The following is a 26,961-nucleotide window of genomic DNA, read 5'->3' as shown; positions in this document are numbered from 1 at the left end:
TATCTCCCCAACATCCTCATTAGTAAACACGGAGGCAAAGAATTAATTTAGTCTTTCTGCAATTGCCTTATCTTCCCTAAGAGCCCCTTCAACCCCTGTGCCATCTAATGGTCCAACCGACTCCCTCACAGGTTTCTTGCCTTGGATATATTTAAAAAAGTTTTTATTATGAGTTTTTGCTTCTATGGCCAACTTCATTTCAAATTCTCTCTTCGCCTGTCTTATAGACGAACCTTGCCAATGGCAACCCTACCATCAGTGCTCCACTGTTGCGATGATGCACAATGATGGCAGCAGAACTCACTGCATGCAAATGAGGGCAACAGCACCAATTATATCGCCCTATGTTGCTTGGAGGCACCCTTCGACAACTGTGCCTCCAGAATTTGAATATTTTTTCCATGTTTATCTTTTTTATCTTTCATTCACAGTTATTAATCACCTAAACAAAACTAGGCAATGTACAAATAAAAACATACATAAAATATTGGTTATACATTACAAAAATCTTTCAACAAAAGACTTGGGCAATGGGAGCTGGATAGAAATGTTTGCAGCGGGGACATAACTTAATGAAAGGCCTGCTTGAACAACCATGTTTTTAATAGCATCTTGAAAATGTTTAAACTGTCTGCAAGTTGCAATGCCTCTGGAAAGGTGTTCCACATGACCGGGGCAGCAACAGAGAAGGTGCAGTCCCTGATGCTGCACAGCCTGACGTGGGCTGATGAAAGTGCATCAAATAGGCCTCTTTGCGAGGACCAGAGTTGTTGGGTTGGGCAGTATAGATATAACAATGCATTGCACCAAGAGGTAACTGAGTCAGAAATCAATTTATAAGTAGTAACAGAAACCTTGTACTTAATTCGTTCAGTGATGGGTAACCAATGTAACTCAATCAACACTGGCGTGATGTGATGCTGTGTTTTGCTGCCGTAAATGAGATGAGCGGCAGCACTGAGCAATAATTGCAATGGTCTTAAAGTTACTGTGGGTAAACCCAGAAGAATAGAGTTACAGTAGTCGACAGTGGAAAGAATGGATGCTTGGACAACAGTCCGAAAATCAGAATTTTCCAATAGATGCTTGAGGCCACATAGGACTTGAAGTTTAAAGAAACCAGACTTGATTATATTTTTGATATGAGGGCGAAAGCATAGCACATGGTCTATTAAAATGCCGAGACTGCATATACAAGAGTTAAGTGGAAAGGATGTGTTTTCAATAACAATAGAGGATCACAAAATCCTGTCTTAGACATGTTCAGAGGTAGTTTATTAAAAAAACAGCCATCTCTTGATGGTAGATAAGCACAAGTTGACCAGCTCCACAGTGTTATTCCAGGAAGGGCAGATGCGAACAAAGAATTGTATGTCGTCTGCATAGTTTGTACCCATCGCATAGGGTCAACAGGACTTTACAAAGTGGTGCTAAGTAGATGTTAAAAAGAATGGCTGAAAGAGCTGACCCTTGCGGCAAACCAATTGAAATTTCAGACCAGTGTGAAAATGTGTGATCATATTCAATGCATTGAAGCTGATCTGATAGAAAGGAACAAAACCACTGAAAGACCAAGCCCGAGATACCACATTCATGTAGGCGGTGAAACAGGATGGAGTGGCTGACTGTATCAAAGGCAGCTGTGATATCAAGAGAAACTAGGATATAGAGGTTACCCAAGTCAAGATCTTTTCTGAAGATATCCAGAGAAAGTAGGAGGAGTTCTGTGCTGAATGACTTCCTGAAACCAAACTGATGAGGATCAAGTACTTGCTTGGTCTCAGTGAAATCAGATAATTGGATAAGGACTATACTTTCAATTAGTTTGGCCAGAAAAGGAAGCAAAGAAATAGGCTGGTAGTTTAAGTCTAAATGATCAAAACTAGGTTTTTTCAAAAGAGGTTTAACAGTAGTTTTCTTCAGAGAATTGGGACAGACTCCTTTATATAAAGAGAGATTGACCAAAGTTTTGAGGGAAGGTATGACGAGTCTTTGATGCTCTTCAAGATAGAAATACTACAGGGATTCAAGAAGGCAGGATTCAGCTTGGATATCACTTGACTGAGATCTAACGTCAAAGTTGAATCAAATTCGCTCCAGGAGGGATCAAGTTCAGTAGTGGAAGATGAAAGTCAATTAGGTACTGAGGAAAAACAAGCAGCAAGTTTGTAAACTTTATTCTTGAAATGATTCAAAAAATTATTTCAATCAAAACCACTAGAGGAAACAGCTGGAGTGGCTTCTTGGTCAGATGTTTGGCTATCTTAGATAGCTCTTTTGGCTATAGCCAATGTCATGAATTCGTCAAGAGTAAAAAGTACGCTTAGCATCCTGTATCGAAGACCGATAACAGCTTAGTAAGGATCGATACAGAAACAGCGAGTCTTTAGTGCAAAGTTTTCTCCAGGTGCGCTCAACTAGGGTGAAGTTGTTGTCTAAGAGATCTGATGTCAGGGGACAACCAAGGAAGAAACTTTGTCTTGGATTCAGGTTTGGGAATAATGGGGCAACCTTGTCCAATGAATCAACCAAAGTGGAGTTCCAAGAGCAACTCCCTCCTCACTATCAATGGGAAAGAATGTACTATAATTGGAACTCACTAAGGGGGTCATTCTCTAACGCTATCGCATGAGAAAAGCTAGCTCGGGGCGGAGTCGGCCCCGGAAGAGGAGGAGTTGGGACGGCACCGGAGCCGACGCTGCGGACACATCGCTGGCGGCGAAAGGTAAGATTCCTTATCGCCGCCAGTTTCGCACTGAATATCTACACCTTTTATGTTGTAGTTATTCTCTGCGAAAGCTGGCAGCGATCGCACCGTGGAGGTGCGATCGCTGCCGGCTATCGCAGGACCGCCCCCCATTACCACCGGATTCTCTAAGGTCTGAGTCCTTAGAGAATCCAGGCCTAAATTGGTGAGTTTTGGCAAATCGATGTAGCCTCTGTGTAAGATAATTTCACAGGGATTATTATCTGAACATTTGAAAGAAAAGGAAAGAGGGATAAGCGAATCAAGAAATGATCTGACAAAGGCATTACAGAATTTGAAAGGGATTTGGGACATTTATCTCTGATGGCTTTTTTGATAAAAATGAGATCCAGAGTTTTACCCAGTATATGAGTAGCTGAAGAGATCAACTGCTCCCATCCTAAAGTGGAGAGAATGTCAAGGAAAGTAGAGCCCTGAGCTGAAATGGCATTGCCTGTGACTTGGAGATTGAAGTCCCCTAGGATGATCATGTTGTTTAAGTTGGCTTTAGATGAAACTAATTGCTCAAAGAACGGTAACAAACCATTAGAAAGTAAGGCGGGGAGACAGTAAACCAAGCATATACTAAATGCAGTAGAAAATAAAACCAAAGATGTATATGGATTCATATGGTTGTAATATGAATTGTCCTAGCTCTACTCTGCACCACCTGTTCTGATGATTAATGCTATTTTATTGTAGTTATGATAAATTTTGGCTTTCTGAGAAGAGGATTCACAAAAGAATATATTTATTTTTGTTTTATTGCATGATTGATTGGATCCATTTGTTTTCTTTGCTTTTTACATGATATACTTGTGCATTTATAAATTGCAATAAATATAAAATAAATGAATACAGATTAATAAGGAATTTTTAATGCTGGTAAGTGCTTGAAATAATTAGAGGTTTCACACATGATGCATAATGGCTGTTGCAAACTACTTTGAAAGCCATTGTAGAGTGCAGTATATGACATTATTTATCAATAAGAATACAGCTAGTAAGTCTCACACCTGCATGCCTATAGCCCACTCATATTAACTTATGCCCACCCAAAAAAATCAGTTCTGGCTACGCCATTGGTCTATAGTTCCAAGTCTTCTTATTTCCACTTTCGAGAAGAGGAACCACATCTGCCTGTCTCCAGTCCTTCAGAACTACTCCTAACTCTAAAGTAGCATTGAAAAGGTCAGCAAGTAGATGCATCCAAGGGTATTGGGTTTCCTTAATACCCTTGCACACATCCCATCTGGTCCCATCACTTTATCTACTTTTAGTTTAGCTAACTCTTCACAAACACAACCTCTGGAAAATCATTTGAGGTTTACTTTGCTTCCTATCTTATTTGTGTCCATTTTCTGTTGTCCTACTCCTAGCCCTTCCTCAATGAAAACCAAACAATTATTTGTTAAGCAATTCTTTCTCCTCATCAGCTTCTAATTATTCCTTCCCTTTACCTTGGAGTCTCAGAATGCCACTTTTGCATTTCCTCCTATCACTAAAATCTCTTAAAAAAAACCCAAAACCCCTCCAAAGTTGCCCTCCCCCCATTTTACCATATTTGCTATTTTTTCTGCCATCTGCATATTTACTCTCCTTACTACTTTCCCTGCATCTTAGCTTTTCCAGATACCCGGTCTTCCTCTTTCTATGGCAGGGCTTCCCAAACTGTGGGTTAGGACCCCAAATGGAGTCAAATATCCTTCAGTTGGGGTCACGTGCCTCAAGTGACAATACTCTTTAGGTGCCAGCAGCAGCACTGTATGGAAGTCAACATGGGGCCTGTAAATAAGCACGCACTCATAAGCTGTGCAGTGGCACAGCCCTTGCACGAGTTTCTGTAGTTGCAGGAAGCACTGCACAAGGAGGGATCAGGGTTGCTGCAGGGCATGATGTGATCTGCATGCGGCAGCAGCTTGGGACCAGCCATGAAAGAAGGGGAGGGTTGTGTGTATGGCCAGTGGAGATTTTCACTGCTGCCCTCCTCTCACCAACCACTGAACCCAACCAAGAGTAAAATATTGCCCCTATCATCAGCCTGCTCTCTCTTCCCACTGTTATCATCCACCTTTTGCCCAGAGCCCAAAGGAAAATATGTTATCATTGACTCTGGCCAGTGAGATGTTTGGAAGAGGGGTTATTTGAAGAAAGGGGTGAGAGGCAAGAGGGTTTTTTTGTGTTGGATAAGGTGGGGAGGTATTACTTCTGGAGAGTGAGAGAGAAAGAATGACAGAAGATCAACTGAGGGATGTAAAAAGAATGGAGATGTGAAAAAAGGGTTGGAGAGAGGAGATGAAGCTGGAAGGTTTGAGAGAGGATGAGAGGGAGGAGGCAATGGGAGATGGCGTGAGAGGGAGCAGATGACAGAATCATCTGGGAGATGTGAAAAGGACTGGAAGAGGTGAGAGAAGGGGTAGGCTGGGGAGTGAGAGATGGAGAGATTGAGAGAGGGGAGGAGGTTAAGAGAGGGCATTAGATGGAGTACAGGAAGGGTGAGGAGGAGTGATTGATGGAGGGGAACTGCATCACTGCTAATTTGCTTTAATCATCCTCTGGGCATACTTGGGAGCTCTCCAGATTTGGCCTGGAGACTCCAGAATTCTGAATGAACTGCCAGGTCTCTGGGCCAACACCCAATAACTCCAGGTGCCCTGCTGCAAAAGGCCAGAAGAAAAAGGGTCTGGAGCTGCGCGGGCTCAAGAAAGGACTAGCATCAGCACCTGTGCCTCAGGAAAATGACGTGAAAAACGAGATGAGCAGGAGCGTTGCCCCCCCATGGGAAACAAGAAATTGCAGATGCAGGAGGAGCAACAAAGTCGGGCCGCACGCTGAAAATATAACAAGGGCAGAGCAGCCTGACACTGCAGGAGGGAGGAGAAAGTGGAACACGTCCTGCAGCCCTGGGGAAAAAGGAAGCTCCTGTGGCTAATAAGAATTGAGGTGAGAAGAGAGAATGACAGTGCATATGTGTATGGAAGAGGGAGAGAAGTAATTGAGCGTGTATGTGGTGTGAGTGTATTCATTTATGAGTGTATGTGGAAAAGGAAAAGGAGTGAGTGTGCATGTATATGTATAGAAGAGGAAGAGAAGTGAGTTTGTGTCTGTGTGTGGAAAACAGTAGTGAATGCATGTATGTGTGTGGAAGGAGAGAAGTGAGTGTGTGTGTATGTATGTGTTTGGAAGAGTGTGAGTGTGTGTGTAAAAGGGAGAGATCGGAGTGCATGTATATGCGTGGAACAAGGAGAAAAGTGAGTGTAAATATGTATGTGGACAAGGGAGAGTAATGAGTATGTCAGAATAAGCATATATGTGAGTGAACATGTGAGTGTGCTAAGGTGTGAGAGAGAAAGTTTGTGCGCATGCTATCGCCTCCCCCCGACCATCGACAATCTCAGGGCGACAGGAAATCAAAAGTTCCCCGGTATGCCTCTGGGGTCATATGAATTTTCAAGTTCCAAAACGGAGTCACTTTGGATACAAGTTTGGGAAGCCCTGTTCTATGGTCTCCTGTAGTTTATAATTGCTAACCTTTTTTTCCCTTACTTTTTTCAGCTACTTCTTTAGAAAACCATAGCAGCATCTTTTTCCTCTTACCTTTATTTATAAAATTTCTATACTGTGTAATTCCAATGTTCTAAGCAGCTTACTGTGAACACTCATAAATCAGACAAAGAAAAAAACACACTATAAAAAAATATTATAAAACAAATACATTATATCATCTCACCCCACTGGCTGACTCAACAATACACTTTCCTAACAAAAAGGTTACTTGCCCTTATAATGTAATAATATATAATAATATATAATATAATATATATATAATAATATATAATATAATATAATGTAATAATATATAATGAATGTAGTCCTTTTTATCTCTCTGTAAGTTCTTTATTTCAACTTGTTCCAATGTATTCCGCCCCAGAGGCGACAGTTTCAGTTCCTTGTAAACCGGTGCGATATGTATATTATACAGGAACATCGGTATATAAAAATAATAAATAAATAAATATCTCCTTTTAGTTTTGCCCACTGCTCTTCTACTTCACCTAGATTTTACCATCCAACTGACTCCTTGAGGTATTCCCATCCAACTGACTCCTTGAGGTATTTTAACAAAGTTAATTTTCCTGCAGTCTATAAGACTTTTGCCTTTGAAAGAACATTTACCACCTGGGTCCCTAATACAGAACCACACCATCTGGTGATCACTGGATCCCAGAAAATCATTCACTATGACATCAGAAATATTATCTCCTTTGGTAAGCACTAAGTCCAGTATCACCCCTTTCCATGTAGCCAGTCGACTGAACAATTCTCCCTGCTTCTACATGACTGTGCAGCTGAGATGTCCTAATTAACATCCAGCAGATTGAAATTGTCTAGTAATAGTAACTTATGTTTCATAGCAATTTTGTGAATATTTTAAATTAAAATCTCTCTCCATTTTTTCCTTCTTCAATGGTGGTCTGTAGATCACACCACTATAAATAGATGTTCCATTCCTTATTCCCAGATTAACCAACAGTACCTTGTCCTTTCCTCGTAAATTCTGAAGTTCTGTTGTTTTATTATTTTTTATATGTAATGCCAGTCTTCCTCCTTTTCTTCCTACCCTGTCTTTCCTGAACAATCTCTGGGCCAGTATAACTATATCCCACTCGTGGTTTTCTATGTACCATGTCTTCACAGCAGCCACTACCATCCAAGTCAGTTTCTTCTATTACTGCCCCTAGATCTGAGACTTTTACGCCTGGGGGAATTCTGTACAAAAAGATTTTAAATTCTGCTCACAAACTTAAAATTCTGCAAAATTCTGAAAACTTTAAATTGGTCAAAATAACACAATTTACATGACAGTTTTAAAGTAATTATATTTTAAATTAATACAGAAAACATTTTTATTTAAAGATGCTGAATTTTAAATATTTTGATCAGAATTTTCCTAGAAATTCACTGTAAGAGTTCCCTTCCACTCACTCTCCCTACTCCCCTGGCCACTTTGCCTTCTCAGGCCCCAACTCCTCCACCTGCCAGTATCTCTTCCCTCCACCTCTAGGCTCAACCACCTCCACTCTATCGCCACTCCCAGAGTTTGACCTCATTCTCAGTATTGCCCCTCATACACTCTCCCTCACTCTCATACACACTCATCCCCTCCCTCATACAGGGGCCCTCTCTCTTGCATATAGACCCACAAAAGCTCCCTTTCTCTCTCATGCATACACACTCACACAGGCTACCCATGTCTCTCTCTCTCACGTACCCCTTCACACAGGCTCTCTCTCACACATACACAATCCCTTCACACAGGCTAGCACCCTCACATACACACCAGCTCCCAATCTCTCAGACACATTTACTTATTTATTTATTTTCTATACCGACTTTCGATTTGACATATCACATCGGTTTACATAAAACAAGATGTCTAAGGCGAGCCTTATAATGACATGATACAATATAACAGCTTAATTGAGTAACTGGCTGCGTACATATAACTGTTTTACAAGATAGTAATACAATATAACGTGCTTAATAGCATAACTTCTTACAGAATATATTAAGAGTTAAATAACTATGTACAGTGGCAGGGTAGGGGAACTGGAGGGGGGGGCTAGGAGGCAGGGGTGGGTGGGGGGGGAATTGTTATATGGGGGAGGGGGGCCATGGCGGGATTATTTGTCTAGTGTGAAAGCTTTCCAGAGGCCTGGTCTTTCGGTTCTTTCGGAAGGTGGGTGTAGATGGGTCAGTTCTGAGAGCGGTTGGAAGGTTGTTCCAGAGGTGAGGGCCTGCTACGGATGCAGCGCGTTCTCTGATGGAGACTATGTACTTCCTTGCGGGGGGAATGGGGAGAAGGCCTGTGCTGGTTGAGCGGAGATTTCTAGTGGGGTTGCAGGGGGTCAGAGGTCCTTGTAACCAGCTGGCTTTGTCATTATGGATTGATTTGTGTATGAGCATGAGTGTTTTGTATTGGGATCTGAATGCGACGGGCAGCCAGTGGAGTTGTTTGAGTGCGGGCGTGATGTGATCTGTTTTTTTCTTATTCGTTAATGACCGTGAGGCAGCATTTTCTAGGAGCTGGAGGGGCTTGAGGGTGGATGCAGGAAGGCCAGTTAGGAGGGCGTTGCAATAGTCTATTTTGGTGAAAAGGAGGGATTGCTCATACACACTCCTTCACAATCTCCTCATATTTATTTATTTATTTATTTATTTACGATTTTTATATACCGACGTTCATTTCAAAAAGAGATATCACATCGGTTTACAATAAGGTACAATAGGTAATTCACTATCCCCTAAAAGGGCTTACAATCTAAAATTTTTGTACCTGAGGCTAAGAGATTACAAAAATAAAACCATCAAAATCAAAGTTATTAACAATTAACAATTAAGGTTCCCTCTCTCTAGCACCCACACTCAAGTACCCCCCCCCCCCCATGCTCTCTCATATCCCCTTGCTCTCTCACATCACATGCTCCTGCTCATCCCCCTGCTCTCTCTCTTTCCCCCTCTCCCCCCCACATTTACTCTCACTGGGGCCCTCCTTTTCGCCACAAGCGGAGTGCATCCCGTGGCGGCCTTCCTTTTTGCCACAAACTATGTGCGCTCCATTCATGGTATGGCAGGGCCTTCCCTCTTTGCCGTGAATGCTGAGCCGGGACCTTCCTCTTCGCAGCGAACAGTGCATGCTCCATTCGCGGCATGCCGGGATCTTCTCTGCCATTTTCTCTGCAGAATTTGGCAATTCTGCACAGGAGGGGAATTTTGCGCAAATTCTGTGCAGCGCAGTAGTGTAGAACTCCCTCAGGACTAGACTTTAGTTCTTATACGATGAGCATTAATGTACCATAGCTTTCCAGATGTTGCCCTGTTTTCTCTGTAAGTGTTTAAAGATTCCCTTACCTGAATACTTACTGAGTAATTTTACTTACCTTAGGGTTTTATTCACCCATCCATGACGATCCTAGTTTAATGCCCTCCTCAGTAGGTTCACCAGCCTGTTCTTAAAGACGCAGTACCCCTTCTATAGAGACTTCCACATTTAATGAGGAGGAAATAGAAGATACCAACTCTCTTGCAATCCCTCTCTCTTGTACACATTTGTGGAGACTGACTTGAGGAAAAATGCTGGAAGGATGATTGAATGATCCAGAGGAAATCGGACACCTTCTGTAGGAACTTGGGATGCTCACAGAGCACCACCCTATTATGATTAAATCTAGTGTAAGTGAATAAGTCATTAGAGCCTGTAGCTCTCTGGGACAAAGTGAATGACATCCAAAAAATGATCTTGCAGATCAGGTGCTTAAAACCACAAGATCAAAAATAGCTTACATCAGCTGAATAAGAACCATAACACTACAGGAAGTTTGAGGGAAAGCAAGTCCTATCTGGCAACTGAAGGCTGTATAGAAATGAGATGTCCTCCTACTTGTTCATGGTGCCAACTGAACTGAGGTAAACCTTGAATGTGCTTGGTTTTGAGGCCAGAAGGTATTCAAGCACTTTTGATGTTGGAGAAGAGAAGGGATCTATAGCTTTCCCACACACCAGACTGCAAACACCTCCATTTAAAACCACAAGATCTGCCTCTAGATGGACTGCTTCCTAAAAGCAAGAATAACTTGAAACACCTTTTCAGACAGAATAAGGTATCTTATTACATTTCCCTGAACATCCAGGCCGTCAGAGAATGGAGGTTAGTATGTAGACATTTCCTCATTCTGAAGGATCAGGATTTGACAAATTTCCACCTTGCTTAGTTTCTGTATGTACAAGACCAGTAGATGTGAAAACAAATGTGTCTCAGTCAAAAGGGAGTTATGCATATTATATTTTTCTGGTCTTTTCTAAGTTTAATTCATTTTTGTCTATTAGGGGCATAGGATATGTGTAGAGAAGACTTGTCTCTCAAAGATAGAAGCTCTGGCTACTGATCTTTACCTGGAGAAGTAAACTTGTTTCTTCCTGTTCAGGGCTGGTGCAGACAGATTTATCTTGGGTGTGCCCCACTTGAGAGATTTTGTTCACCATAACCTGTGGGGTTTCAGGTGAAAACCAAATTTGGCTGTCAGGATGTTCTCTTTTCCTGTCAGACATACAGTTCAGGGTCATCACATGAGAAATGGCCCAACTCCACATCTTGATAGTATTCTGACTCAGAAACAGTGAACCTGTTCCTCCCTGCTTATTCAGGTAGAACATGAACACAGTTGTCGGTTTGTACAAGGACAATTTTGTTGGCCCATCAAGGGGAGTGGTACAATGGCAGAAAGATTTTTATTTCCTCACAAAATAGGATATCAGAAATCAAAGAGAGGCAAAATCACTGAAAAGGACAATGACCCAACAAGGGGAGCAGTATAATAGAATAATGACCCAAAGGGTAGCAGCTACTTGATTTCTGAAAACCCTTAGAGCATTCAGAACTGCGTATCAAATCCTTTAGCGGCCTAGGCATGATACTTGGTGTTTGTCTTCTTGCCAAGAGAAAGTATGATATGCAGCGTTTCCTACATCTTCTTTCACACTTCTTGACAGGAAAGCGTGGACAGGCACTGCACCAACTCTTTACAGATGCCCAGGTAAATGAGGAGCCCGAGAAGAGGTGCCCTGTGCTCACCCTCTATCTGTAAATCAAAAGGTGCAATCTTAGTTAATTTTTGAACAAAAATGGGAAAGGACAAATCCTCAGGTAGAGATCTATTCCCTACCTATGGCAGAGAGTACCCTGAGGGGAGGCCAGAAACTATTCCTCTTCAGAATAAAACTCTGACATGAAACAGGGCCAATCCAGAACAGATATATTGAATTAATGTTTGAAAGTATGCTGAACCTGGAGTGAAGACCTGTGAGACCCAAAGGTTGTCTCCTTGGGCAAAAGGACTTGATGGTACCAAGGGGAAAGAGGTTTCATGCTCCACACCTTCTCTGCTCTGACCTGGTACAGTCTGTGTCAAAATAGGCTCCATAAACGGAACCTGAATTAAGGTGCCTGGCATTCAAAGCACTTGGAGGTTCTGATGTCAGATGCTGGAACCTTGCTGCTTTGAGCAAACACTTCCTTAATCCTAATTCCTCTTCCAGGAATGCAGATGAAAGTACCAAGGTCAGCCTAGTAGAAGGACAGACATCCTTCATGGCTCTTTGAAGGAGCTGAAGGGTCAAAACTGGACCCAAAGAGACTAACACCACATCATCTTAACCTTGGAGACTGAGTTCACCTCCACACAGGCTGCTTTGGATGTCTCTAGCACCTCCATTTCCTTAGTTATGTGCCAAAGGGGTGTGTCGATGCTTTGGAGTGTAGCACATACCTAAATCCTCCAGAATCCTCTTCTAGGGAGTTGTACCCTTGTGCACTCCCAGAATCCTCTGCACAGAGCTAAAGCAACTCTGAGTTTCTAATTACAGCAAGAAAATCCCGAGTGTAGCAAATAGTCCTTGAGACAAAGTGAAAGGCCTGTAACCTTGAACACAAAAATAGATGAAAGCTGGTGGCTAATGAACTCTAACAAGTATTCCTATCAGGCGAGTACAGCTGTAATGTGTCTTAATATTATCTTGGATTTATTTGTAACTATATATAAAAAATAATGAGGCCTTATGGCAACTTGAAGCAAGGCTGCATTCCGAAGTATAAACACAGCTGCAAGGTATCTAAGTTCAGCTAAATCATCAACCTTCAACTAACTGAAGGAAAAACATGTTTATAATGAAACATCAGAACCACAAGTAAACTTTAGGCAATGACATATACATCAACAGAAAACAGCAAAATAATCATTTATTAGGAAATATGGAATAAAAATTGTCTCACAAATGAGAGAAAGCCAGAAGGAGAGCAAGAAAAAGAAGGAAATCAACAAATCTGCTAAAATCCATTAAAGTCAGGACTGGCCATCTGCATTGTCTCTGAAAGCTATTTTTGGTTCTGGTGTTTATGGGTACATAGAATAAAAATGTATACTTATTGTACTTTTGCCTTTATTGCTGGGAACAATCTAATGATTTTGAGATACGTTCCAAGGAACAAAATCCCTAAGTAACACAGGTAATAATGATACTTGCAACAGAAGCTTTAAGTTGAAGCTTGCCACTGGCGCTCTGTTTTTCCATGCTTGAGTGTCCGAAGACTTTGTCTCAGCTCAAGTAGGTGGATCAAGATACCTTAGCTATCCTCCGAACGAGGAGCTAAAGAAGTTGCGACCTGCTTTGGCACGACCTCTGTACCAGTACTCAATGTGGCAGCTGGTTTTGTACACTGAGCCCTTGGTTCCAGCTTCGCAGAGTTGTATTTTTACTTTTTGGCAATTTAAGCCAACACAACCTGACCTTCTGGGCCCAAACTGCTTGGGTAACCATCCATGTACATATACTGTAACCAGAGGTGTCATGGCCTTGCACCAGACTCATGTAGTAGCAAACGTTGTGATGTATCCTTTGTTTGCACTTGGAGCAGAACTGGAAACTGCTGGTCTGGTTCTCTGACGCGGTGAGGGAAACAAATGCAGTGAAATCAAACAAAGAACTTCTCTTTAAACAAAGATGACTGCAGAACTTGAAAAAATGTCTGAACAAACTGCGTGGCCATGATGGAAGGAAGGAATAATCCCAACTGACAGTTAACAGATGATAAAAACTAGAATAAAAAAAAATTGCCAAAACTCTAAAAGGCTAAAAAGGGGGATTCTGAGCAGGAAAAAGGCAAAAGAAAAATCACCAAAATCAGAGCTGTTGAGGGAAGCTCACAAATTCAGATGTCTCTGGTGGATAAAAAGGAACTCAGGGACGTTGCAAAAGTGTGACAACTCCTATACATGCACAGAAGCCTCTGGAATAGTTATCTGGTGCCAAGCACAATCAGGTAACCAACTTGTGCGACTCAGTGTACTTTCTTTTCTTCAGAGAAATAAAAACAAATTTTAAATATCTATATAGATATACGTATACACCCACACAATCAGGATTCACTGAATACAATGTGAAATACCAAAGTTAGATAAATAATATTAAACAAGTTAAACCACCAGTTTTTGTGCAAGCTTAGGAATATCTGCCCCTCTGTAGGGCTATACAAACACCTGTAAACACAAGGACATGCATTGAACTGGAACTTATAATGAACTTGAATTTCTCACAATTAAGAATGGATACTTCACTAACTGTGCTAGAAACATGAAAACCCAAACACATGTAGCCCGAAATAAACCCAAACAGTAATTTTTAATGATCTCTGCCTTACTTATCATGCAATTATGACTTTTCTTTTGCATGTATAATTAGATTTTTATATAGAGAAAAAGAAATCTTAGATAAAACTGTTTCTGTTGCATTCATTTGTGCTGCCCAGCAATTTTCCATTGTAACACAAGTTTCATTCATAATCATAATCTTGCTATAAGCAAAGGAAGGAAATGGGAGTTCAGGAAATATTTATTATGTTAAGTCAGTTCTCTACACAAGGATTCCACTATGCTTGGAAAATAGAACTTGACCTGCTGCCTTATCTTAATGTTTTTACATTTCTAAATCCAAGCAGCTACATCTACAGCTGGAGGCCAGCAATTCAACAATAAACCCCCAAATGTCTACTAGATGTGTTTGCAATAAGTTCAAGCTGAGCTCTCAAATTTAGCAAAACCAAGACCTACCACATTTAAGTGCTGACCCACTGATATAAGGAATTTCTTTTTCTCAGCAGAACTTATTTCAGCATGCACTTGAGAGTACAAGTACAGTGTAACCTTAGATGCCCTATTACAGATCTGATAATGGACTATGGGTTCCTACTAAGGGTCAAAATGCACCTCTGCTTCAAATGGATGATCTCCAGCACCACCTATTGTTCTGTTAGGACTCCTCAGAACAACAGGTGGTGCTAGAGATCATCCATTTAAAGAACATATGGGTTGCAAATCTTGTGCGCACACTGGTGAGCAAAAGCAAACTGAAGTCTTCTGAGAACAGGTCATTAACTTCTATAAAATTCCTTCAAACAGGAAGAGCCAGAAGAGAACAGATTTTATTTTCAACTGCAATAATAACCAGATGAAAACATCAGCAGACATCATTTGCTGTTCTTTCAAAGGAACCAAATTCATAACTTTCTCTGCCCTCAGCTTATTCAAACATTTGAGTGGAATTCTATTTTCTGATTTGTGGACTGGTTGCCTCACAAATCATACCAGTCGTCTTTCTAAGGGTAACATCCCGAGACTGCTTACAACACCACTTTCTAGATTAGTCACCTAACAAAGTTAAGAGAAAATATCTGCGTAATGTTCTGTATTGCTGTTTCATTCAAGTAGTTTTGCATGCACATTATGAATATCGGTTGTTAAATTATACTGTACCTATCAACAAATCTTTCATGCATTATCCAACTTCCAACCTATGACCTCGCCGACACTGCACAATTGCTTTTTGGGTATTGCCAAAATGTAACCCATAGAGGGCCTGAAGAGCAAGAAGATATTAATCCAGGGCTATTAGACTGAGGACTATGCAGCAGGGATTCAAACTTTGAAGGTGCAGTACTAACGAGAAAGAGCATTACATAAGGGTGCTTGTTTTTTTGGCTCCATTATTTCATCATTTTTTGGTCTCCTTTCTTTTCTAAACTAATATTTTGAGGTGAATTTCGAAGGTAATCTGGCCTTTCTGAAAACTGCTGTCCTCAGTTAAAGTATGCCTGGGCAGCCATAGTGTATGCACTTTAAAGAGAGGCACAACCGGGGAGGAAAGTGGTGCCTGGACGTGCCATTTTCAAAAGCATAAGTGCTATTTTACACATCTATGCAAAAAGCAGGTGCAAACGATGCAGGTGCTCAGCGCGCATTGTACTCTAGATGATTTTCAAAAAGAAACTAACTAGACAGGTACCTCTCTGAAAATTAGCTACAAAATGTGAGGCAAAAGTGCCCACACACGTAACTAAAGAGGCCATTTGCAAATCGCTCCATTTATTTATTCCATATTCACCCTTTTTGGAATAAAATGTGCATTTTTTATGGTCATGGTACTATCTTAATGTTTTCTAAGTCCACTTTCAAGTTATTCATTATCTATTCAGATTTTACATGAATTAGTGTGAAGCCTACATGGAGTTCTGAGGAATGACACAGGAGTAAACCATTTTACTCAGATTCATGATAGAAGGTATGACATACAAGCAGCTTTCAAAATCTTTAAGCATTAATATCTTCTCAAGAATAAAAAAGGGGATCTTAATGATTATCTTTGCTTTCACTGTCAAGAGAAGTACCAAAATTATGTTTCTTAGTACTTCATACACAGGCATTTAAACTCATTATCTGCCTTTCTACCTTTACTTAAACCACTGAGTTCACACTGGACTTGTGACCAGCTGATTAAGAGCTGCTAGACCAGTGGTTCCTCACAGCCAGCTGAGTGTTCAGGCTATCTGAAAAGAATTTGCACAACAAATTTGCACATACAGGTCTCCAATGCATGCAAATATATTTTATGCATGTCCATTGGGGACATCCTGAAAATCTGACTGGCTCTAGGGTCCCAAGAAGTGGTTTGGGAACATTGTGTTGAATGGAATACACTGTAACCCCTTCACTCCGGTGCTGTGTGTACTATCTCCACAGATCTAATGGGCCCCTGACATCGGAACATTACCAGGTCCCAAATGGTAAAGTCACAATTGTGCCTCAGCAAACTAGTGAGAAAAAAAGCCATAATAAAATCTTAAGAGACCTATCCCAGAAATCGTCCCTTTGAATTCTCATGGATTACACGTATGAACAACCACCAGACTTTTGGATTCTAAACAGATTACATTCAAAAGAAACCTGAAACAGGAAGAATGAGGAGATGGGTAGGGGTGAGATAGGCATGGCATGTATAATCCAGTAACTACGCTGAAGGCACCACTGCTCATATAGATGGTAACTTAAAACGAGCACGCGCATGCTGGAATTTTAAATCATCTGCGCAAGTGCGTGCGCTTTATATAAGATACACCTAGGGCCAGATTTTCGAACCTACGTGCGGGCGTAGATTTGTGCGCACAAATCTACGCTCAATTTTATAACATGCGTGCGCATGTTATAAAATCCAGGGTCGGCGCGCGCAAAGGGGTGCACACCTTTTAAAATCTGCCCCCTAGTGTGTGTATTTGTGCTCCTAATTTCAAGCAGTTGCACAGATGAAGGTTCAGAGAAGGGCGACCTAAATGATAAAGGGCATGGAACAGCTCTCCTATAAAAAAAGGACAAAGAGGTTAGGGCTGTTCAACTTGGAGAAGAGACAGCTGAGGGGGGATATGATAAGAGGTCTACAAAATCATGAAAAGACTTGAACAGGTAAATGTGAACTGGTTATTTACTGTTTCGGATAATACAAGGACTAGGGGGGGCATTCCAAGAAGTTAGCAGGTAGCACATTTAAAATAAGTTGGAGAAAATTCTCTCATTCAATGCACAATTAAGCCTGGAATTCATTGCCAGAGGATATGGTTAAGGCAGCTATTGTAGTTGGGTTTAAAAAAGGTTTGGATAAGTTCCTGGAGGAGATGTCCATAAACTGCTATGAACCAAGCTGACTTAGGGAATAGCCAGTGGACTTGAGGAACCTTGGTTTTGACAATATGGCATATCTTACGTATTTAGGAGACATTATTCGTGTATCTTTCCTTAGGACTTGTCGGCATTTACACATGCATCTAAGCTCATTTTAAAACATTCGCGTGTGAAGGAAATAGTCAGTTTGACCAATTGGTCCACCAGTTTTGCCTAGTCTATCTCTTGTTCATCAAAACCTCTCTGGTTCTTCAGCCTGCATTCTCCCCAGTTTATCCAGACCCCTCAACCCTGTCAGTTTTTGGCTATAATGAGTTTTATTTTGACTTACACCTGAAAAAGAGCAGCATATGTGCAGGGCATAGTTGTACGCATGCTGTGTTTGCTGGTTTTAAAATCAGGATTTACGTGTGCAAATGTTGGCCCCGCCCCTGAACACCCCAAATCTGTCCCTTTTTTCCATGCATTCTTGTTACTCGGACACATGCATATATACGTGCATAATTTTCCGACTTTAAAATAAGAGCTGCTCCTGCTCATCCCATATACTCACATATATGGGCCTTTTTCTGTGAGCAATTCTTAAAATTCACCCCATAGTCTGCATGTTGTAGGAGAGGGGTGTGGCACAGCACGAGTGGTCTGTTGGTTTTCTAAAGGACAGATTCACACTGGACTCGAGCTTCCCTGGCATTTCTTTATTCTTCATAGCAATTAAATCCAACTCTTTACCTTGCAGTGCTTCACCAAAACAACTTCTGCAGGTCAGTTTTACTATTAGGAGCTGCCTTCTTCTTTCCAGGGTCTCCCCTTGCTCTCCTCTGAGCCCAAACTATATTCCTCCCCCAGGGGACCCACCCTGTACCCAGAATGCTTTGTCATAAGGAGGACCAGGACCAGAGACACAGCTGGGCCTGATCCTTTAAGTTGTACAGAGTGTTTCTCTGGTACACTCTGTCACAAGGGCAAAGAGCAAAAGGAAAATGTAGGAAGACTGCAATTTAAAGTATAGTTCATTTTTCTTATGCTCTTTGTACACTTGCAAGGTTATTTCTTGTTACAACCAGCACACAGAAAAAAATTCCCTCATCTGGACTGGTACTAGTAAAGTAATTGTACTAGTAGGCCTACTTTTCTTGCCCTCAAAATACTATATTCTAATAAATCCAAGTACCTGAACACGACTGGGTGTAATGCAAAGCTGCAAATCCATTTCCTTTAATATTCATCTTCAGAACCTGAATCAAAACCAGGATAGAATGCAGCTATATCCATAGCACCAGGTATATATAATCCTATATTTTTAAAAAGGTTTTTATGCTTTATGTATGTAATAATTTTGTAAATGGTCATGTGCATAGGAGTGCGCAGTAAAATACATGATTTTAAATAAAATGTGAAGTTTTTTTTTTATCATTTTATACTAAAATATCCGATTCTGATTGTCCTACTGAAGTCCCTCCCATGTAGATATCAATCCCCAGAGTCCTTTGAGAAGAATTTAGAAAATCAGGACCGGATCACTGTTTCCAAAGTCCTGAAGTAGAATCACTCTATACATGATGTGCCTTAAAGCATGACCAAAGTGCAAGGAAAATAACGAAATTAATTGTTCCTATTACTTCCTTTGGTAATTTTCTTCAAAAAGCAGCATTCTTAATACAGAGTAGTAAAGGGAATGAAACAAAGAAACCAGGACCTTACCTGTCCTTGTAGTTTATGACTGTGTCAATGATGGCATTCATCTGTTTAGTCAGTTTCGGTGGGTTTGGTGACAACTTCTCTGCTGGAGGCCTTCCTCTCCTCTTCTTGGCCTTGTCCCCATCTTCTTTCCCAGAGTCCTTGTCCACATTTCTTCGCCGTTTTCGTTTTTTAAGCCGCACTTCCTCTTCCATTTCCTCCAAGTTGCCGTCCTCAATTGCCTGGCAGCCAATGGTACAGATACTAAGTGAGCACAAGCATTAAAAAAAAGAAAAGGTAGACAACAAAAATATGTACATAGCATGACAGCGGACACTTAGTTTATTTGTAAAATTACAGATACAAAGAGGAAGTAAAAACGAATCTTGCCTTGATAAGTAAATTACCATGGCACCAAAAAAAAAGAAAAAAGACAATACAGAACCTGCTCTATGGAGAGACATGTCCTGAGCTTAATCCTTCGGTGCATGAGAAGTGTAAATTCACATCTAAAAAGGACCAATGGTACTTTGTGGACAAATAAGATAAACGTTAAATTGTTTGCTTCTACAAAATCATTCACTTTTACTGCAAAAGAGAGCTATGCTGTTTTTTCTCAGAGGAAGCAGAAAACATGTACGATTCCAATTATTCACTCATAAAAGAGTACACTGCTGTAACATAGAATTTAATTAAAGAGGCACCTTAAAAAATATCAAAGGAGAAAGACAATGTAAATTTAGCGTTCAACAGTAAAACACAGATTCCGCACTCCTCCCTTACAGGTTTGAATTAATTAATTTCCCTCACAAATCACTTAGCAGAAAAAAACCTTCATTGAATGGTTGCATAATCTTTGTTTACTATAGTAACAAATAAAAGTAAACAAGACAGATGCAGTAATGTTTCTTTTCATTACTATTGCTAGAAATTCATTAACAAAGCAGCCATAAAAAAAAACCAAAATACATACTTAATACCAATTACACTGGCTCCAAACCTGTGCATTTTAGGAAAAAAGGAAAAGAACACGTACGTAATAACCGTGAAAAGCAGACCACAAAGAAATCTGTACACATCGATTTATCAGACCCATGTGATACACACACAAGTTGAATTATTCAAATTCTTTTAAATACAAGTTAGCAAAAAAAAAAAAAAAAAAAAACCTAAACTGAAGGTCTGTAGAAAATACAGTCACTAAGAAGAAAAAAAACAACTTGAAATCAGGCTTATAATTAATGCTTGTTCACAATGGAACAGATATGGATATTTGTTCCTCCTGCATTTTACTATTGCTGTCAGTATGCAAATGTTAATCAATCCTTGCTGGTAGCTGAAAGAGCTCTAATCAAAAGGCAATTACCTTCACTTTTCCACAGCACCAAACATGGCTAATATTTATGATCATGTGAGCATAACAATCAATATTAAGAGTGATTACATCGCATCTCTAATTCCTTTTGCTAAAGGAAATGTCTGTGGAAAACGGTTGGCGAACAAAAACCTCTGTGCACGGCAAAACTCAACCTGGCATCTTAAAACGCCAATGGGATTTGAAAATCCGTTTCCTATGCATCCTCCCGATGTTCAAATCCATAGAACAAACATGAAGAGAAAATCCTGAGGGACGGCTCGAGACTAGGCCTTAATAATCAAAAGACAATTTCTATCTCGCTTCCACTGTGTTCACAGAGAACCACTGTGAAGGAGGCTCAAGATCTGATGAGCTAGGAGGAGAAAAAAAAAAGCCTTCTCATTTCATTAATATTCATTTGGCTAAAGCAGTACACCCACTATACACCACTGCAGCTAGCAACGATTAAGAAAAAGCAAAGAAACCGTTCTGAAAATCTAGAATCTGGAAATGCTAATTCTAAATGCAGCATGCAAGGCTGTCAACAGTTAATGTTATTGCTCTTCTTAAGCACTCAGTTGTGCACAGAAATACCGAGAACCCCGGCTTTTTGATGTGTTACACACCTACACATGCCTGTGATGTAGTTCTACTGAATCTTCAAGACGACAAGAAAAAAAGGATATTTACCTTACCACTATCAGCAGGCCGGCTATCGGAAATCACAGTTAGTGGGGATAAAATTAACAAGCCAGCAAAGCAGCGAGCTGCTAGTCTCTTCATCAGCTGATCAGGAAAAAAAAAAGGGAGCTGGGGAAAAGCTATGTTTTCATATACAAGTAATTTTATTTTACTGAAAATGAAATACTGGAGGGATTGTGATACTCAAATCTGCTGTTTCATTCTACCCACTAGAAGGCCCGAAGCCTTCTTCCTTCAGCTTGCTTTAATACTGGCAGCTACTTATCATATTTTTCCCTTTATTATTCTGGCATAAGAATTGATTGTAAACTGGGTCAGTTGTTAGTTTCCACTATCATTTTTATCACACCAATTTCTAACAGATTTCCTCAATTTGATTTTGGCTAAAAAAATAAAAATTGCTTTCATTTTTTTTTTTTTATAAGTTGCTGCTTAAAGCACTAAATAAGATTAGCTTGCCTTTTAAAATGGCATTAAACAAAATATAAAATCAAAGTCATTTTTCATTAAATGCATTTCTTCAACAATATACAAAAGAAAAACCTATTTTTAAGCATGTAGTTTCATGATTTTTAGCTCCTGATTTTTGGAATGAGTACTCTCATAAAACAGATGATGTTTTGTGATGGGTTTTTTTTTCTTAAATAAACTTCCATGGTCATTTTGTAATTTTTATTTTGATGAAAAAAAATATTTTTTGTGCTTAAGAATGAAAATCAGTTAACTATGTAAAACAAGTCAGTGAATGTGCCTTCACTTCTGCAACATGAGGAAAAAGAACAGTCTAATGAGAGCAAATTAACTGGCATGTCTAGAGGCAGCTTATATGTGAACTTTTTAAAAAGTATAAATGCATGCAAATCTATAATTAGATGTATCTTTCAAAAAACATGCACAGCTTAGACACCCAGTGCTAACTAATCCTCTTTCTTTTCTTAAAATTAAGGCTTTATGTAAAACCAAGCAAGCACAGTGCCAGTAAAACTGTAATAGTTAATGCACAAATGATCTCAACTGGAAGGCTACTTGCCAGAAACAAATTAATTGCTGGGATCTAGCATCATCTTTACAATTAAGGTACATGCTTTGCATTCTACTAAAACAGGATCAAATAAGTATTGCTGAAGGAAAGGCCTTTCTACACATGTTTCTATTTATTTTTTGTTAAGATAAAATTATCTAAATAATTCAGGAGATTGAACTTTACAAGAAAAAAAAAACTTACTATACACGGTTAGAATTTCAGTGAGCAAGAGTGTCACAGAAGAACTGAAAACAAAATAGAAACAAAACACCCATCCAAACCTTTAACACGTTAATTATAAAGCACAAAGACAAATCCCTGAATTCTGATTGGTGACGTGCTGCGTGAGACCCAATTCAGCAGAGCTGCCTCTCCTGCGGCACAGCCTCTGGGTTTAGTGAGGTGAATGGGAAGGGAGGCACAAGAAATGGAGAGATGGAAGTTTAACCCTTTCCATACTGAGAATGGGACAATATAAGTTTGGAGACCAACAGCTGTAGAAAAATAAACCACAACCATCAATATCAGTTTTGCAAACTAATCAGTGATGCTCTTTGCTTTTTTGCCAATCAAATTAAAGGTATTACATTGGTTAAAATATACCTATAAATTGTAATACATACCACTGCAGTCTGAAAATCCAGTGTAAAGAAATATTACATTATACTGAAAGAATCATAATTGAAATACAAAAGATATAGCACTGGTCTGTTGTGGCAGAAGTCCACTAATTTCTGCTCTGTCAGAACGATCCATTGCATACATCAACGACACATACTATTTGCAATAGATATGGGTGAAAACATTATATCCCACAATCATGATTTCAAAGGGTGCTCATCATCTTAAACTGAAAATTATACCACAAAACAAAACAAAATTAGAAACAGGTAGGAGATTCTGCTTTCTCTGAAGATAAGCAGCTCACCACAGTCATACAAGTAGGACTCTTTAGCCAGTAGTTGTCTTCAACAAAAATCTTAAACAACACGAACTGTTAATAGGCTGGAAGTATTTTTGTAGGGTGAAATAAAGCTGTTTAAAAAATTTTTTTTTAAGGGAGGCAACCTAAAATTATAAAAATGGTTGCTAGGAGGGATAGAGATGGACTCTATTCCTCAATGATGAAGAATGGATAGTCCAACTTGCTTTTACGTCAAGAGGCTGTATTCAGATAGTAGCAAGATGTGAATATATAGAATGAACTCCTTGTCACAACTTTATATATATTCTCAATGGAAGTAGGTCTTAGATAAGCAACCGACACTGCCACTGCCCTAATTGTATGGGCCTTGACAAACCTTTTTCAGGTCCTGGGCCTAACAGAAGGAGATGCAATCTCCTACCAAACTAGAAATGTCACATTTTGTCAGAGTATTCCTGGATCTATTAGAGTTAAATGAAACAAAAAGTTGAGTGGACATTCTAAGGGAAGGAGTCCATTGCAATGAAGGGGCATGTGGCTCTGGTAAAATGTTGGCAGGACAACAGACTGATTAACATGGAAGTCTGACACCACCTTTGGATGCATGTAGTACACCACCATACTATGGTGATATCAAATGTAAGCTGGAGAAGTCACTAGGGCCTGGAGTTCACAGACTCAGCAGGTTGAAGCAACTGCTATCACAAATGCAACCTTCGGGTCAAGTACTAGAGCTCAGAAAACTCAAACAGTTAACAAGAGGCATTCATCAGCTGGGTAAGAACCACACTGATATACCATGACACTGTGGTAGGCTTAATGGGAGGTTTCAGTAGAAGCAAGCCCCACCTGAATCTGATAACTTCCTCTATTGAAACCTGTAAGATGCTCCTGGTGTATTCCTTTCTAGGAACCAGAAGGATCTGAAACATCTTGTCAGAGAAAGGGTTGCTTACCTATAAGCAGGGTTCTATATAGACAGCAGGATGAATTAGCCCTTACACTTGGATGACGTCTTCTGACGGTGCTGAAATGGACCCAACTCTCAGAGCTCAGTAAAGATTTTACTGAGCATGCACAGGAGGCCTGTACACGCAAGCTGCCTCATAAGACCCTCAGTCTTTTCCAGAGATTAAGGTTTAGCAGAGGTAGATGACTCTCCAGGGAGGCAGGTGGCATAAAGAATGGTTAATTACTTAATTCATTTTACTATCTATGGAGAACCCTGTTTACAGGTAAGAAAACTTGCTTTCTCTATTCATAAGCAGGCCTGAATTTGCCATTATGCATGGGGAGTCCCAGGCTGAAGGATGCACTGCAGAGGAAATTTCTTAAATATAATCCAGCTCCACAGGAGGAGAGAGGACTAATGGATGAACAGGCTGTGCAGAACTGCTTGTTGAAAGTTACTGTCTCCTCGGGACACACTGTCCAGGTAATAGTCGGATGTGAAGGTATGCATAAATTACCAAGTAGCAGCTTTTCAAGTCTTCCACAGAAGTGGCCCTGAGATGAGACACTGATTTCGTGAAGGTTCTCACTTGATCAGCCTTGACAAAGTGTGTAAATTGCAAGCCAGCTAGTGCTCAACAGTGCACAATACAGTCCGCTAGTCAATTGGACGTAGTTTGTTTTGCAACTATCCTCAATTTATTGGGATCAAAGGATACAAACGTTGAGAGCTTGACAGTGAGGTTGAGTCTTCTTTAGGTAATACACTAGGGCTTTCTTACAGTCCAAATAGTGAAGATCCCATTCTCCTTTATGTACATAACATCTTGGAAAGATTGTAGGAAGCACAATAGCATGATTAATATGGAATGCAGATACTACTTTTGGAGGGTACTTTGGGGTGGGTCCTTAGAATCTCCCTATCATGAAATATTACAGGTATGAATATGAATCCAAAGCCTGTAGTTCAGTTGCTCTTCCTGTTGAAGTGACAGCCATGAGAATCAACATTTTCCAGATTAGAAACTTCAAGTTCACTAACTCGAGAGGCTCAAAAAAAGTTTTCATGAGTTGAGCCAGGACTATATTGAGATCCTAAGGCACTGGAGGTCTGGAATGCCACAGTCCTTTCATGAACTTTGCACTGAAGGAGGGAGAGAAATCAGAACGCCTTCCACCTGCTGGCATACGCTGCAATTGTACAGAAAAGAACTTTGAAAAGGTGCTGAGGCCTGGGGATGAGAGGAAGAATAGGTACTGAAGCAAGTCCCTTGGGCCACAGGAGAAGGGATCCAGATTGACTGGCCCCACGAAAAAGGGAGAACTTCTTCCACCTGAAACAATAGGTTCTTGCAGTAGAAGCCATTCTAGCTGAAATCAGTAAGTCCTCCAGCTTGTTCAGAGTGAGTTAGGAGAAGACTGTTGAATGCTCAGTATTCATGTTTAAGGACCAGCGATGGCAGGTTTGGATAGCAGAGTCTGCCATCCTCCAAGTGATAAGCTTAACAGATATCCCTAATGGAACTGGAGGCTGAACTAACAGACAGATGTGTTATGGATCGTACACTTGTCAGGGCTAGGCTAGTGTTATAAGGATTAGCCTTGCCTTATCCCAAAAGAACTTCTGGATAATCTTGGTGATTAGAGGAATCAGCATGTACGTATAAAACAGACCAACATCCTGGCTTAGAAAAGCATCAGGAGTTGATCTGTAATTATTTGGATGAATATAGCAAAACGTCTCAATTTTCCCTGGTGACTTCTGAGGCAAATAGGTCAATCACTGGCTTTTCGCAGAGACTGAACAAGTTGTAAGTTGTTTTTTTGTTTCAAGGACTTTGTGTGCACTAGTAACACTCTCCTTAGGTGGTCTATCAACATTTTCTGGATTCTCTGCAGGTAGATTGCCTGATGGCGTTTTGATGACCTCCCACAACCAGATTCGGATGGCTTCCTGGCAAAGGACATAAGAGCCTGTACCTCCCAGAGTGTCACTTGATATTGCATGACCAAGTAATGAACAGACCATTCGAATGACTGCAGGCAGTGACTGAGGACATCTGCTAACATATTTTCTTTGTATGGGAGATATACTGCCATCAATGTGATGTTCTTTGGGATTGTCCAATTCTATAGTTTGAGAGTTTCCTTGCAGAGGATTATGAAACCCATACCTGCTTGCTTATTTATGTAAAACATTGCTACTTGATTGTCTATACTAATTTCTATTATGGAATGGGATATTCAGAATTTGAACATTAGGTGAGATTTGAAAATGACTCTCAGTTTTAGAAGAGTGATATGCAGCTTGGACTCCCAACTGGACTATATTCCTTAAGAATAGATATTGTTTAGAAGAGTACTCCACTTGTGATGAGATGCATCTTTTGATATATGTGTTGAATTGATGGAGGAAAGAACAGTGACTGCCTAGGAGATTTGATGGATTTGTCTACCATGTTCACGACACAGTCAGGTTGGATAAAGGATGAAAGTGTTGGTTCCACTAAGATTTTAGGTGCCACTGAGTTTTCCTCATATGCAACCGTACAAGTGTCATAACATGGACTGTAGCTGCCATTTAACCTAGCATCCTCAAGAAAAGGTATGCTGGGATAGTAGTGTGTGTTGCTACCATGCAAACTATTTTGATCAAGTTGATCACTCATTTAGTAGCTATGACTTCTGCAGTTTTGTGTTCAGCTGGGCTACTATAAATTCCAGGCATTCGTGGGGACTGGGCTGAGATTTTTCCCTGTTTATTTATGAATCCAAGCTTTTACAGAACACTTGCTACAAAGTGCATGACTCTTCCAGATTGAAAATAAGATCTGGTTGATATGAGCCAATCATCCAAGTAAGCATACACTAGAATATTGTCTTTTCTCAGATGTGCTGCTACAACTGCTAGTTGGTGCCGATGCTAGGTCAAAAGGAAGACTTCTGTATTGGAAATTATGGATTTCTAGGGCAAAGCAAAAGGCATTCCTGGGAGAATTGCGAATAGATCATGTA

General features: G+C 40.2%; 1 protein-coding gene across 5 annotated transcripts in view; it reads right to left on the bottom strand.

Moving 5' to 3' along the window:
* The window catches only part of SMARCA2 (SWI/SNF related, matrix associated, actin dependent regulator of chromatin, subfamily a, member 2), a 604,786-nt gene that overhangs the window by 106,334 nt on the left and 471,491 nt on the right, over nt 1-26,961 (bottom strand). For 3 of the 5 annotated variants that reach the window (XM_029613254.1, XM_029613271.1, XM_029613261.1), the window contains one exon: nt 19,012-19,229. In XM_029613254.1, coding sequence (XP_029469114.1) covers nt 19,012-19,229 — 218 coding nt within the window. Of the gene's footprint in view, nt 1-19,011; nt 19,252-21,034; nt 22,223-26,961 lie in introns of those variants that run through there. The other 2 variants (XM_029613290.1, XM_029613280.1) reach the window with 2 other exon arrangements.

This window comes from Rhinatrema bivittatum, chromosome 1 (genome assembly GCF_901001135.1).
Source record: "Rhinatrema bivittatum chromosome 1, aRhiBiv1.1, whole genome shotgun sequence".
Classification (NCBI taxonomy): Eukaryota; Metazoa; Chordata; class Amphibia; order Gymnophiona; family Rhinatrematidae; genus Rhinatrema; species Rhinatrema bivittatum.
This window is presented reverse-complemented; position numbering and strand designations above follow the sequence as displayed.